The sequence below is a fragment of the Sphaeramia orbicularis genome, chromosome 21 (assembly GCF_902148855.1).
Source record: "Sphaeramia orbicularis chromosome 21, fSphaOr1.1, whole genome shotgun sequence".
NCBI classification, from domain to species: Eukaryota; Metazoa; Chordata; class Actinopteri; order Kurtiformes; family Apogonidae; genus Sphaeramia; species Sphaeramia orbicularis.
In genome coordinates, this window is record NC_043977.1 from 52,294,759 (window position 1) to 52,310,144 (window position 15,386).

At 39.9% G+C, this 15,386-nt stretch overlaps 1 protein-coding gene across 3 annotated transcripts in view; it reads left to right on the forward strand.

Moving 5' to 3' along the window:
* Positions 1-461: 461 nt before the first annotated feature.
* LOC115412653 (melanophilin-like) overlaps positions 462-15,386 on the forward strand; it is a 64,800-nt gene continuing 49,875 nt past the window's right edge. For all 3 annotated transcript variants that reach the window (XM_030125269.1, XM_030125270.1, XM_030125271.1), the window contains exons 1-2: positions 462-562; positions 3,554-3,723. In XM_030125269.1, the coding sequence (XP_029981129.1) occupies positions 3,599-3,723 (125 nt within the window). In that variant the 5' untranslated portion in view covers positions 462-562; positions 3,554-3,598. The remainder of the gene's footprint in view (positions 563-3,553; positions 3,724-15,386) is intronic.

The window sequence follows — 15,386 nt, forward strand, 5'->3', positions numbered from 1 at the left end:
ACATACACACTTCCCCAACTCCATAGACTTGTCCAAATATGGGCACTTCTGCCTCATAAAAAACAAGATCTCCAAAATGCCAAATATGAAGTATTAAATCATTAATCCAGAAACCAATGGGTGACATCATAGTGTCTGTCCAGTTTTAATCTGCGGTCAGTCATGCATCTCCTCATTTTCCTACAGTATAAGATTCCTAACATGTGACTGTGGACTTAAGCCGACTGGCCTCTACATAACCTCATGATTGTTTCACACTTGGATGCTGTCCAAATGACAAAGTTGATGCTTCTCAGCTGATTGATGTATCATCAGTCCAACATTTCCACACAGCAGTATGTATGTAAATGCAAAGTGGCACAGAGGCGGCAAAGAACATTGCCTGACCCTTTGAAGTAAAGTCAAGAAAGGCGGAGGGGAGGTTTGTCTCCGTGCTTTTCTTCCTCCTGGTTAACTAGACATGTGATTAGCATTGCTGTCTGATACTTAGTTTGCCCTGCAGTCAGCCTGGTCTGCTTCCAGAGGAAAGACTGCCCTCAGGCTGCTCAGTCAACAACCGAAGGTGAGTTACATATGACAGTAATACCCTATCAATCTACTCAGTTAAGAAAATAAATATAGATGTTCTTACATGTTTGTATCCCTTATGAGTTAAGGTTATTTTGTTTTTATGTTTTTATATCTGTGTTAACATTGAAACCCTTTAACCAACAGCTATTTGGCTAATTTTACTGGACAAATCTGGTCTCTGAAAGGTTTTTTGTTGTTGTTTTTACCTTGAATTCATTGACAAATTTGATGTATATATCAACTATTGAGCAAATGCCATTCAGATCTGTCATTGCACTGCTGACCTGTGGGTTAGGTTACCTCTTTCATGTGTGTCTCATATAACTGTGTACAGTAATTTTTAGCCGAATAAGATTGTACAGCAGGCATTTGTATTTCTCTTTGCTGATGAAACTATTTAAAAATTGCATAGCCCTCCTCATGCTTTAAAACCAAATGTTCCTTCTGCAAATACCAGGAGTACTTTGCTTTTTCACCTGTTGTATCCTGTACACTAATACAAATTTAACTCAGAAAATACTTAATTGACCACATGCTACACAATTTAGATTTCATTAACCAGGTAATATACACTGTAAGGAATATCATAATGGACTTTAACAATGTTTGTTTTCTTCGTGTTTCTTTGTGCAGTCAGATACCAATGTGCTCACACCCACTAAGTAAATATGTATAGAGTTTATGTACAGTAGTGCTCAGCTGTTTCAAATGTAAGTTGTCTGAAATCCTTTTTAATGGATGAACACTGTTCTTCTCCGATTAGAACCGATTCTAAGTGTGACTGTGTTTTGTGCTGTTTCTCCAACAAACCTCACCATTTGTTTTTAACGTTCCTGCCGGCTTGCAGAAAAAGAAATTAGATTAGGATACTGAATTATTTGGGGTTTTGACGTGGCCTGTGAAAAACAAGATAATTATGTGATGTTCCTGAGCATTCCTTTGCTCCTCTCTGAGACTCTTGTTGACTGTGTTTATATGTACTTAAATGGTTGCATGCACATGTAGGTGTGTGTAGATAACACTCTAGAGTGGAGGGGAGACACAGCGAGGTTTGAAGTAAATAATTTAAACTCATGCGTAAAATCACTGACCCTTGATCGATACTACTCTAGTCTGTTTTGTCTGAAGAAAACAGCCGGAGTTTCAAGACAGAAATTGTGAGCTTTAGACCTGTCTCAGAGGTAGGATTTACAGTAGGAGATGCTGCGATGATAAGACAAGGCACTGGCTTTACCAAAAATGGACTGCACTGGCTTTTACTCAATTGCTTCTCTGAATTGAGTATGTTTTATCCTATCACTTCTCAGTAGCAAAATTACAGTTTGTTATGATATTCCGTCTAAAGAAGAGAAGATGGACTGTCCATATCCCAGAGTTGGATTCTTTAACCACAGAATTTGTCTTTGCCAACTCTGCCTATTTTAGCATCTAACTTTAGCTCTCCCCATGGCTGCAGATTAAATAAAAAGATAAACAGTAAAATAGAACAAGTTGTTCCACTTAAAACCCATAAATACTGATAAAGCCACAATTCTGATATCAGTAATAATTCTACATTGTTTGACTTTAAACTGTTTAATGTAATAGGGGTTGTCTCTCATGATAAACCAATGCAGCCAGAATCATTTTAGCGTATTTCAGCTTGATGTTTTTGTTTTACAAACGCAGCTGTACTTTTTTGTTTCACTGTGGTTCTTAGCACGAATTCTAACCAACTCACTGTCAGCTACCTAAAGCAAAAAAGTTCTCTAATTTACAAACCAAGTGGAGAGTTTTGATCAGGGATGCGCAATCCTGGTCCTCCAGGGCCGGTATCCTGCATGTTTTAGATGTTTCCCTCTTCCAACACCCCTGCTTCACATGATAAGCCTATCATCAAGCTCTGCAGAACCCTGATAATGACCGTCAGTTGTGCTGGAAGAGGGAAACATCTAAAACATGCAGGATACTGGCCCTTGAGGACCAGGACTGCCCACCTCTGGTTTAGATGCTAAAAAAACAGATATGTTTTTGTCATTAATTAGTGAAAACCAAAGCTTTTTTCCACATCTTTTTTCATCAGTGGTAATCTGCATCATAAAGTCAGTAAGTAGTGCTCCTTTCTACTTGTGAATTTGAAATTACCAATGTGTTGTGTTCAAGTGCGTTTGTTGAAAAATGGCTGACACACAATTTATTGTGACCTGCTACTTGGGTTTTGGACATGTTAATTCTGCTTTTATTGTTTTATGCAAATTGTGTAAATGTGCAAAATCAGTAGCTAACACCAGCAGAACATTAAGAAAAGTACTGTTTATCGTGATGAATTCCTTGTTGCTCACAGTCATATTGAAAAGGTCAAAGGTTATTTTCATCTCAGCAGCTCGTATATCAAAATTTTTTCCTAGTTTTCCAGTGGAAAATATTATGTGATGACGTTCATGTGCAATTTTTGAGTTCGTAACTAGTATTTACCATAATTCCCACAGTATGTGAAGGCAGCATTAGTCCATAAATCAGTCTATAACAAGTCCATAAGTAAGTCAGTTTGATCTATAATTACACTTTAGCAACCAAGATTAGTTTTGAGTGCGTCTTTTTCGTGTACAATTTCTTATACCAAAATGAAGTATAGAAGTAGTAAATCACTGAGGTGTTCATGTAAACTTTTAACTGCCCTGGTGGCCTAAATAGTGTTACTTCAAAGAGACTGGAAACATTCATATGCAAACTCCAAGCAGAAAATCTGTGTTAAAACATTTCTGATGCCATGACCGTCCTTGAAAAACCAATTAACACTGATGTCATGCAATGAGAAGCTGCTCATGGCTCCATGAAATGAGTGGCAGGCAATACAGATGGATGATTAAGAGTAAAAATGAATGTGACCTCATTCTAAATGACCCATTTTTGCCTTTTCCAGGTATTTACACTATTTATTGTGACTATTAAGTGGACTTTGCCTCATTTGCTAATAACCTTTTTTTTTTTTACCCCACTGCAGCCCAAGCCCAGGCAGCCTGCCCGGCATTCAGGCAACAAAATCACAATGCCTGGCACCACCACAGGCAAGAAGCTCGATCTCTCAAAGCTCACAGATGAGGAGGCCAAGCATGTATGGGGCGTCATCCAGCGGGATTTTGACCTGAGGAAGAAAGAGGAGGACAGACTTGGGTAGGTTATGTAGGCACTCCTGTTAGACATTTCTGTTGTTTTGTGGATATACCATCTAAGTATATCACAGTATAAAACACCCGCTGCTTTTAAATCAAAATTTAAACCAAAACTGGACTCCATACCACATTTGTAGGGACTTCTGTCATATTCCAGATAAGTTTTACTATAGTACGGTTGAAACTTTGGATCTTATGTTGTTATTCCGGAGGTTAGTTCGCTCCATTAATCATATATTCTGCTTTCATTGGTCACCAGTTCTGTTGCAGTTGTTTATCCCATTCATTAAAAACAAAAATTTCTGAGCTTATTTCCCTTCATGGCAAAAGTTCATTCTGCAGCAAGTACACTACCAGTCAAAAGTTTGGACTCACCTGGTTTTTCTTTATTTTCATGACTATTTATATTGTAGATCCTCACTGAAGGCATCAAAACTATGAATGAACACATATGGAATTTTGAAGTTTAAAAAAAAAGTGTGACGTAACTCAAAGCATGTTTTATATTTTAGATTCTTCAGAATAGCCACATTTTGCATTTACTACTGCTTTGCACATTCTTAGTATTCTCTTGATGAGCTTCATCAGGTAGTCATCTAAAATGTTTTCCAAAAGTCTTAAAGGAGTTCCCAGTGATGTTGAGCACTTGTTGGCCATCTGTGGTCCATCTCATGTCATTTAAATGAGAGGGCATGTCCAAAGTTTTGACTGGTAATTAGTAGATTTAAAGCTCACTATAAAACACATTAGCTCAATTCAGTTTTTCTTCTTGCATGAGACGCAGAGAGACTTCTTACGGCCACTTAGGTGTTTTATTTTTAGATAAAATTAAATTATATCTGATAAAAACATGCACTTGAATTCGGAGGTGAATTCTGTTAATTATGTCACAATTCCACATAAAGATATAATATGAGAAAATGATGAACGGATGGCATTTTGTACCATAAAAGTTCACAGGTCAACTTCATTGCACTTACATGGACATTTATGCAACACCAAAAGAAGGGCAGATTGTGACCATATGTCATATCTGATTTGACAGGCAACACTAGCCTTGGTTGCCTGAACTTTAAAGAGTTGGGATTTTACAGTTCTTCAGGCAGATTTGCCAAAATCTCTGTGTAGCAACGTTCATGTTTGTATCTTTGTCTACTGTCTTGGCTACAACTTTGTGTTTTATCAGACTCAGTATATGAACCCAAACAGGAAATTAACTGAATACAAATGGATATAAACTGCACCTCCCTGCAATTTATAGTCATACAGCTGGTTTCCTACAATTCTGACCAGACTCAGGCCCAATCCCAATTCACCCTTTGGCCCTCCCCCTTACCCCTCCCCCTTGACCCTTGCACTTGGCATGACCCCTTGAAACAGAGTTGGAAGGGGTAGGGTTGAAACATTCCCCTATGAACCTTTCGAGACCTGTTACATCATCAGCAATCATCAATGCCGCTATAAACAGATGCAACAAATTTGTGAAAGAATTCACCATGCCGTCAGCAGCTGTAACTGTCTCTGTTCCATGGGCTTTGGACATCTTTTTTGCGGCTATCAACCACAAACCACAGAAATGTGGTCTATAATACATTGAAACAGCATTAAATGGACGATCAATAAATTATGTTGTTTATGAAGAAAATACATACATTTGTGTGTTTCTTTCATCACACTGCTGCACGTTTATTTTTTACTGTGTTTACCTCCACCTTGCTGATGATTTGAACAGAATTATGGGAAATTTCTCAAACCCCTCCATATGTAGTGTGATCCTGAAAAATTTCCATTTCGAGGGCTGTACAGCACCACCCCCCCACCCCCCCACCCCCCAGCCCTTCCCCTCCAACTCATCGAGAATCGGGGCACCCCTACCCTTTCACATGAACACACAAAATGGCGGGGTAGGGGTAAGGGGGAGGGCCAAGAGGGGAAATGGGATTGGGCCTCAGTGTGAAGGCTTCTGCTTGGTCCATTTTGGATTCTAACAGTCTTCACGATTGCCAAATAAAAAATATCCGGTTGTTAATCCTGACGTCACAGTGAATAAAAGTCATTTCCAGGTCCAAACAGACTAAAGCAGTGGAGTCTGTTTGCTGTTTACTGTAACTTCTGTCTTTGTGGCACCAGTTAAGGATCAGAAGGGGCTAAATTCATTTACTTAAATCAAATACAGTGATTAGTGTCATTTTCCACAGTCGTTTTTTTACCTGGAGTAGATGGCAATTTTAAGTGTCTTAAATCCTGTTTCAGCTCCTGGTCCAACAGTGCATCACTTCAGCTCATACTTAGCTGTATGTAGACATAAAGTACTTCTGCACTGCACTGCACAGATAAAGGGCTGACAAATGAAACATAAAGATGTTACACCATGTAAAAGTCATAGTCTGTATCACAACATAAGGGTTACATATAACATAAGCTGGGCTGGTCTGTTAGTCGTAGTAATATCATCTAAACCAGTGATTCTCAACTAGTGGGTCGCGACCCAAAAGTGGGTCACAAACCCATTTTCAATGGGTCGCAGGCCTTTGTCTGGGCAAAAAATAATTTTGAGAAACCAGTCCTGTGCTATATTTTTTATGGAGCTGAGCGCTGCCCATTCATACTCCCCAACAGTAGGTGGCAGTAATGCACTGTAATGATTATTAACACCAGACATTTCACAGCATAAAAGACGACCCAAAAGTTTCAATTCAAATCATGGAGAAACTCAGGTATGACAACAACTACATCTGATATGGTTTCACTTACATTGAGAGAGGTAATCGACACACACATCCAGAAGATGAAAGATGTGCAGGATCCCAAAAAATTCAATGAAAAAATGAAATAAGGTCCACACAACCTGTGAGCTCCCAAAGAATTTATTTACCACGAGTGATGTTTCGTTAGGAATGGGAATCGAGAACCGGTTCTTTTTGAGAACCGGATCCCAGTAGCTCAATTCTTTGGAATCGTTTTCCTGCCTGCTTAACAATTCTGCTTATTGATTCCGCCTTGGTTGTGCATGCCGATGACGTCACACGAACACTGCATTGTTTTGGTCAGAATGTAGCCAACATGGTGTTGAGGCAGAAACGGTCTCAAAAGATGACGCCAGGTCCACTTGTAACACTTGCGAAGCTTCCATTTCTTCAAAAGGGTGGAATCCCTCTAATATGGTCAAACATTTGTCCACACAGCATGTTAATTTGATACGCTACTTAGCTTGTGAATCTAGCGGCAATGTGAATACCAGGACGTCATCCGGGCCCAGTTCCAGTTCCGGTGTGGGCAACAAATGTCATATCCCCTAAAATACAAGTTTCCGAAGGTAGGCGAAAAGAAATGAGGTGCACAACAATGGGAGACGGGCCGAGTCGAACTGGTTCCATCCATCCATCCATCCATTCTCTTCCGCTTATCCGGGGCCGGGTCGCGGGGGTAACAGTCTAAGCAGGGATGCCCAGACTTCCCTCTCCTCAGACTCCTCCTCCAGCTCTTCCGGGGGGATCCCGAGGCGTTCCCAGGCCAGCCGAGAGACATAGTCTCTCCAACGTGTCCTGGGTCTTCCCCGAGGTCTCCTCCCGGTGGGACATGCCCGGAACATCTCCCCAGGGAGGCGTCCAGGAGGCATCCGAAACAGATGCCCGAGCCACCTCAGCTGGCCCCTCTCGACGCGGAGGAGCAGCGGCTCTACTCTGAGCTCCTCCCTGGTGACTGAGCTCCTCACCCTATCCCTAAGGGTGCGCCCAGCCACCCGACGGAGGAAACTCATTTCGACCGCTTGTATCCGGGATCTTGTCCTTTCGGTCATGACCCAAAGCTCATGACCATAGGTGAGGGTAGGAACGTAGATTGACCGGTAAATCGAGAGCTTCGCCTCTCGGCTCAGCTCCTTCTTTACCACAACCGACCGGTACAGCGACCGCATCACTGCAGACGCTGCACCGATCCGTCTGTCAATCTCACGCTCCATCCTTCCCTCACTCGTGAACAAGACCCCGAGATACTTAAACTCCTCCACTTGGGGCAAAGACTCCCCACCGACCCGGAGAGGGCAAACCACCTTTTTCCGGTCGAGAACCATGGCCTCGGATTTGGAGGTGCTGATCCTCATCCCGCTCGCTTCACACTCGGCTGCAAACCACCCCAGTGCACGCTGAAGGTCCAGGTTCGATGAGGCCAACAGGACAATATCATCCGCAAAAAGCAGAGATGAAATCCTGTGGTCCCCAAACCGGACCCCCTCCGGCCCTTGGCTGCGCCTAGAAATTCTGTCCATAAAAATTATGAACAGAACCGGTGACAAAGGGCAGCCCTGCCGGAGTCCAACATGCACCGGCAGTAAGTCGAACTGGTTCCATGTAGTAGAAATGCGTCAAAAGAGGAATTAGTAAAGTGTCTTCAGTTTCACTTTCAATGTACGCCCCCCCACCCCAAACCGGGCCCAGCATCTGTTATTATTATTTGTACATACTGTATATGTTATATTTTCTGTGTAGAGATGGAAATATACAAGACCGTCAATGCAAACATACCCATTTGTACTCTTTTATTCCCTCACCCAATGAGTGGCTCTCTCAAATCCCAAATCTTAATCCCATTGAGAATCTTTGGCAGGAATTCAAGAACAAGGTCCATGCTCAAAAGCCACGGAATTTAAATGTGCAGGAACAATTATCCATGGGGGAAGTGGCTGAGCTCCCTCATAAACACCTCAGTAAGAGGTTTCAGGACAGTTAAAAGTCAGAATAATTTACTGTTGATTGTCAGTGGACAAATTTTGGCCTGTTTTTTTCTGTTGCAAAACATCAGTATACAGTATATTAATACATATGACATATTTTGGCAAACTTGCTTGAGATTTTGTCTGCCAACACTTAAACCATAAACAGATTTGGTCCATTCCTTGGAAAAGCTCAGGGATTTGGTCAATTTTATAAAGAGAGCAAAAAACTCTGACGCTAACCTTGGTTCCAGGTTAACACACCCTTGTTGTGTTGATCCTTTGACTTTTCAAGACAGTCAAGATTTTAGAGCTTTTGCTTTTTCCACATAAATACAGCAACATCTTGGCCGAGGGTTACATTTGTTCCACACTTTGAAAGGGTTCTCACCATTACTCATTTACACTAACCACTAAGCACTGCTTCACATCATGGTTTTACTTTATAATTAAGAGTTTTACATGTTTTTCTCTCTTGTTTTCTTAATACATTGAAAACTATATGGCACAGTAGTATAAAGGTCCCTTCAGTATGGGAAAAGTGGTGGTTTAGTGGACTGTATGCCATCATAATATACCATACTCTGATGGTCAGCTTATGTCAGTCCACTGTAAATTTTACGGATTACGACATTTCAATAACCAGTAATGCATGTTCAGTCTCTGAAGCTTATGGAGCTACATCATTTCTCATTTTCTCTTTTTTTAATAAAATGATACATGATCATCCAATTTATTTGAAGTACAACATATTACATTAAAGTGATCAGACCTAACTTTGTTTGCCTATTCATCACTAACAAATGATTCCCAAGCTACTGCTCACATGTCTTCCTGTTGGCAAAAACTAACTGATGTCCAACTGATGAATGCCAAACCATGGGAGGAGGAGTCTTAGAAGGGATTTCCCCATGTGTTTGGCTGAGGATAACAGAGCAGTAGTGTCTTTAAAATTAACAGACTTACACTGATTATGTCTTTCTCTAATTTGCCCCCATATGCACACAATTATAGAACTAAAAAGAGCTTGCTGTATGTGCGCCAACTCTAAAGACATATGTCAAGACTTTTTTCTATAAAAGCTGTTTGAGATTTTACTACACCTGTATTATTACACTGACATTACCAAACTGTGATCTTGTTATTACTTGTAAGTATCTTAAGATCAAGATAAAAGCAGACAGATTCCTACATAACAAAAATTTTTGTGTTTGGCATTCATTTGATGTAATCCCAAGTAGTTTATCTCCCTGTCTGCCCACGCAGCTGGTTTCAGATAGTCTTTCTGAGATTCCTTCACAATAAGAGGATAGTGTTCTTCAATTTTGGCCGCTTACATTACAGTCCGTGTCAAGGCTCTTCTTCAACTATTTGTTTTCCATTTAAATGAGCAGTTGTTTGCTGCTCAGGCCACTCCTGTTCTCATCCAAGGCTTCTGCAGTATATAAATAGGTGCAGATCATCATGTGGTTTACATATAAAAGTGTCACGCCAAGATCTCATGAAACCACATATGATGGAACCAAAAAAAATAAAATTATTTTTCTTGGCAAAAAAGTTGTTTTGCTTCACAAGGCCCACAAAATAAGAGAAATAATCTAGTCAGGTTGTTTTTATTAGTAAAATGCCAATCTGTCATACTATACCTACAATATACACCTACAAATCTCTCTATTTATGTAACCATCAATTATATTAGAGTTGAGCACACTAACTAAATGCACTAATTCAAACAGGGAGGGTTTGGTTTGTGTGAATGGACACTGACGGGACATCACCATGTATGGGAACACACTACTACTGCTCCTCAGAGCTGTCTCTGTATAAGCAAAGACCTGCCTGCCAGACATGGATTCCTGAACTTTGCAAGGTTTGCAAAAAGCTGCACCATAGCTGGTTTAAAATGTCAAACCAAATTAAAGCCGCAAGCGGCATCTAAAGGCCCTCGCCACGGGCACGTCCAGTAGAAGTATGTCCGTCGTTCAGCAGGTGGCGCTCTAGCACCAAATTTCAATGTCTTCTGATGAATGGGTGTAGGCCTGGGAGATTGACAACTGATTCAAATTTGAGACAGATCTTTGTTTTTATGTCCGAACTAAAGGAATTTTTGTATAAGTAAATCTGTAGGGGGCGCTATGCAGCTGAAATTAAATTTCTTCCTTTGAATGGGTGTAGGCCTGCGAGATGTACCACTGAGTCAAATTTGAGCCAAATCGGTGTTTGTATGTCTGAATTAATGCAATTTTCGTGAAGGTAAATTTGTAGGCGGCGCTCCTGAGCGAAGTGGCAATTTCTTTTGATAAATGGGTGTAGGCCTGGGAGATTGACAACTGATTCAAATTTAAGCCAAATTGGTGTTTGTATGTCTAACGTGAAGTAATTTTCGTAAAGGTAAAATTGTAGGGGGCGCTATGGCACCGAATTTCAAATTTTTCATATAAATGGGTGTAGGCCTGGGAGATAGATGTCTGAGTCAAATTTGAGCCAAATCGGTGTTCGTATGTCCGAACTGAAGCAATTTTAATAAAAAAATATTAAAAATTTTTGTAGGGGGCGCTGTAGTGCAAAATTTCAGTTTCTTTTGACAAATAGGTGTAGGCCTGGGAGACAGATGTCTGAGTTAAATTTGAGCCAAATCGGTGTTCGTATGTCCGAACTGATGCCATTTTTGTAAATGTACATTTGTAAGGGGCGCTATAGTGCGAAATTTCAATTTCCTTTAATAAATGGGTGTAGGCCTGGGAGATAGACGTCTGAGTCAAATTTGAGCCAAATCAGTGTTTGTATGTCTGAGCTGAAGCAATTTTTGTGATGGTAAATTCCCGAAAACACTTCGCAATGTTTTCAACCTCGTCGCACAAAAACGGTGATGCCGATTCAAAAAATTCGGCTAACTTTTGATGCCCCACTTCTCTAGATACTATACACCGATTTTGAGCTCATTTGGCCAAACAGCTTAGTAGGAGATAGTTAAAACACGACGTCAGCGAAAACGCTGACTCAGCATTTTGGAAATTTCAATCCAATATGGCCGACTAAGGGTGGGTTTAGGGGCGTGGCCACAATAATATTTTTTGTTTGTCTCCTCATGATGAATCTGTGTACCGATTTTCGTGGTTCTACGACAAACTTTATGTTGGACATGCTCCCATTGACGTAATGCATTTCCACTTTTCAAGGGGGCACTGCAGCAACATTTCTTTACCGACATCTCCGAAACCTATATGTAAATTCAATTTTGCACATTTCTGAATTTTGTGCAAAATTTGGTGAGTTTTCATAAATGTTCAGGGGGTCAAAATTGAGCTCAAAGCGCAGGAGAAAGAAAAAAATAAATAAATAAATAAAAATAATAATAATCTGAGCAAGAACAATATAGCCGTTTCTATGGCAACCACGTATTTGCCCTTTTTTGAAAGTTCTCGAGGTCCCCCACATGTGTGTGGGGTCAGATGTCACGTGTCGTGCACTTACACCCACGTGACTAACCCCGAGTGTGCGTGTTCCATTGACTCCCATTCATTCTGAGCAGGTGTAAATATGCGATTTGTGCACATGTCATATACATCGTCGGAAAGGTCTCAGTGCCGTGAATGTGAAAATGTGTGAGAGTGGCGACAGTGGCGAAAGGCGACCGCGTCACTGGCGATTTTGTCCCCATGCGCCCACTGCAGACTCAATAGGCCCTGCGCCGGCTTTACTTGGCTCGGGCCTAATAATGTACAAAAATGAGGATTTTAAGAACATAGGGTGGCAAAATATGATGGTTGGTTGAATTGTCTAGAACACGGGTGTCAAACATACGGTCCATGGGTCATAACCGGCCTGCCAAAGGGTCCACTGCGGCCCATGGGATGCATTTGTGAAATGCTAAAGTTACACTGAAGATGTTAACAATCATTTTAGTTCAGGTTCCACATTCAGCCCAAATCTATTTCAAGTGGGTCAGAACAGTAAGATTATATCATAATAAGTATAAATATTCACAACTCCAAATTCTTCTGTTTGTTTTAGTGTAAAAAAAAAAAAAAAAAAAAAGCTAAATTACATGAAAATGTTTACATTTACAAACTACCTGTTCACAAAAAATACAACTAACCTTAAATGTATTAAGAGAGTGTGAGTGTAATTTTAATGTGTATTTGTAGATCCACTGTGATGTGTACATTGTAATGCATAGGTGTAAATGATAATCTGAGGCAGAATATTGTTAAAATTGCACTTATTTTTCTTAATAAATTTCAGTTTTTGTACGTTATTCACAACTTTTTAAAGGATTAGGTGTAGATGTAAACATTTTCATCATGTAATTAAACTTTTTTCACATTAAAACTAATAAAAGATTTCATAATTGACATTATTTTTATATTAATATGTTATATTTTTACTGGTCCGGCCCATTTCAGATCATACTGGGTAGATAAAATGAGTTTGACACCCCTGGTCTAGAACATGTAGAGAAATGTACAGAATGACATTATCTATATTCACTACTTGTACCACATTTGTTTGATGTTTGCAATTCATCAGAGACATTTTCCACCTTCTGTTGGATTAAAAATAGTGAAAAAGAAAAGGCTTACTGTATTTCACAAGTTCACTTAGTGCAACAGAAATATAACATTAATGACAGCACCAATGCTACATGACAACCTCCCAGCTATAGATGTATCGGTGGGGGACTGTCACTCAGACCTCATGCCATTTCCACTAGTGGCCACCCACAGTACTGCAAAAAAAATCCCTGGCAGCCCAATTCCAAAGATTTTAACATGGAGGTTTAATATGTTCAAAATAATCAGATTAGATATTAAAATCTGTACAGTCTGAGCAGCCCAAGTCTGCTTGAGTAATGGGCTGCACAACTTGTTGTGAATTGAGGACAAAAAACTTTTTTTTTTAGCTTTGGCACCAATGAGCAGATTTCTTTACAAATCTACAAGCTCCATTTTGGAGTCTGGAATCTATTAATACCATGCTCCCAATACAACATCACCTTGGGCTGAACAAGTTGGATAAATGATCATATGAGGATCTTACAAGGTAGAATCAAAGCACATCAAAGTACATCCAAATCACAATTTACTCATCTTTTATTTAAAATAGTTAGTGTACTAAACCCTAACAAGTTTTCTTTGTTCTGGTTTCTGGAGGCTCAGGCTGTGTTTGGTGGTGGCTTTCTGTTGTTTGAGTTGTCTGAAACTCTGCATTTTTGCATCACTTTTAACCATATCATTGCAATATTTTGATAATTTCTGATGTCGCTCCATTGTCCAGGCAGATATTTATGAATCAAAAAAGGTTTTTACACACCGAAAGCAAGAAAAGCTTATGTACACATCATCACCAGACACACACAGACATTAAGATAAGATAAGATAAGATAAGATAAGATAAGATAAGATAAGATAAGATAAGATAAGATAAGATAAGATAAGAGCAGCAACATACAAACAAGTTTTAAAATAATAATAGTGGATTAAATTTATATAGCGCTTTTCAATGAACGCATACTCAAAGGGCGTACAGTGGATCCAATATTCATTCATTCACACATTCTCCCTCTGGTGGTGGTAAACTACATATGTATCCACAGCTGCCCTTGGGCAGACTGACAGAAGCGTGGCTGCCAAGTCACGCCTACGGGCCCTCCCACCACCACCACCGAACATTCATACGCATTCATACACCAGTGTGAGTAGCAGCACTGGAGGCAAGGATGGTGAAGTGTCTTGCCCAAGGACACAACAGCACATGACTAGGACAGAGCTGGATTTGAACCACCAACCCTACAGTTATTGGATGACCCACTCTACCTCCTGAGCCCACTATATGGCTTACTCATTTGGTCAGTCATTATTTGTGTGGAGTTTGTACGTTCTTCATGTGTGTGCATGGGTTCTCTCTGGGTCCTTGAGCCTCCTCCTTCTTCCTAATACATGCACCTTAAAAAACTAGGTTAATTGGTAGCTGTCCAGGGTGTACCCCACTTTCGCTCTCTGGTTGCCAGGATGGGCTCCAGCACCCCCACAGCCCTCTTCAGGATTAAGTGGTTATGGAAATGAATGAATGAATTATTTTATCTACAGCAGTGAAGCAACAAGTTGCACAAATTTACTGCAACTTAATGCAGACCAAACCAAATTCTTTAAAGTGGAAAAAAAAATACTCATGCAAATCACAATGAATCACAATGTACAGACCTAAATTAGTACCTTAACTCAGTGGTTCCCAACCTTTTTTGGCTCCTGCCCCCATTTTAATATCACAAATTTCTGGCGACTCCAGACATTCAAAACGGAGACTTTTTTTTTTTTGCAGTATTAATTTGTTTTTGATCATGTAATAGTTTGCTATAGTATGTTGCAAATAAACATTAATTTTAGATGACATTTAGTCTATATAATGTATATTATTATGGATGGAGGCAGAAAAGCCAGGTTGAGATAATTGCACAACATGAGAATTTTATTTTTCTTGGTCAGAATATGTACAGTCAGTCTAGCTTGGATTTACAAGGCTGACAATTAATACTGAAAAGACAATAACTCAAACTATGAATTATGAAAAAGCTGCAGCATCTGAAACTGACAACAATGAACATTTGACAGATAAACAGAACCACAGTGCTTCAGTTTCAGCTTCACAGTTTGTCATGTCTTTTATGTATTGTGCTTGTCTCTGTCAACTCACCATATAGTTTTTATTCGTAAGGTTTGTTTTTTTTATTTTTACCAATTTCTAGAAATTTCAGGTGACCCCATTTGAATTCCAGGCAACCCCATGTGGGGTCCTGACCCCAAGGTTGATAAACACCGCCTTAACCTACATTAATGCTAACAGCTCATTGAGCAATAACAACTGAAGCTTTAACTGGGTAGGAAAGTTTGGATAGCACTCTTTCATTTAAGGATGCAATCTGTTCAATCCCACTGAAAAGAAGTTTCATGTAG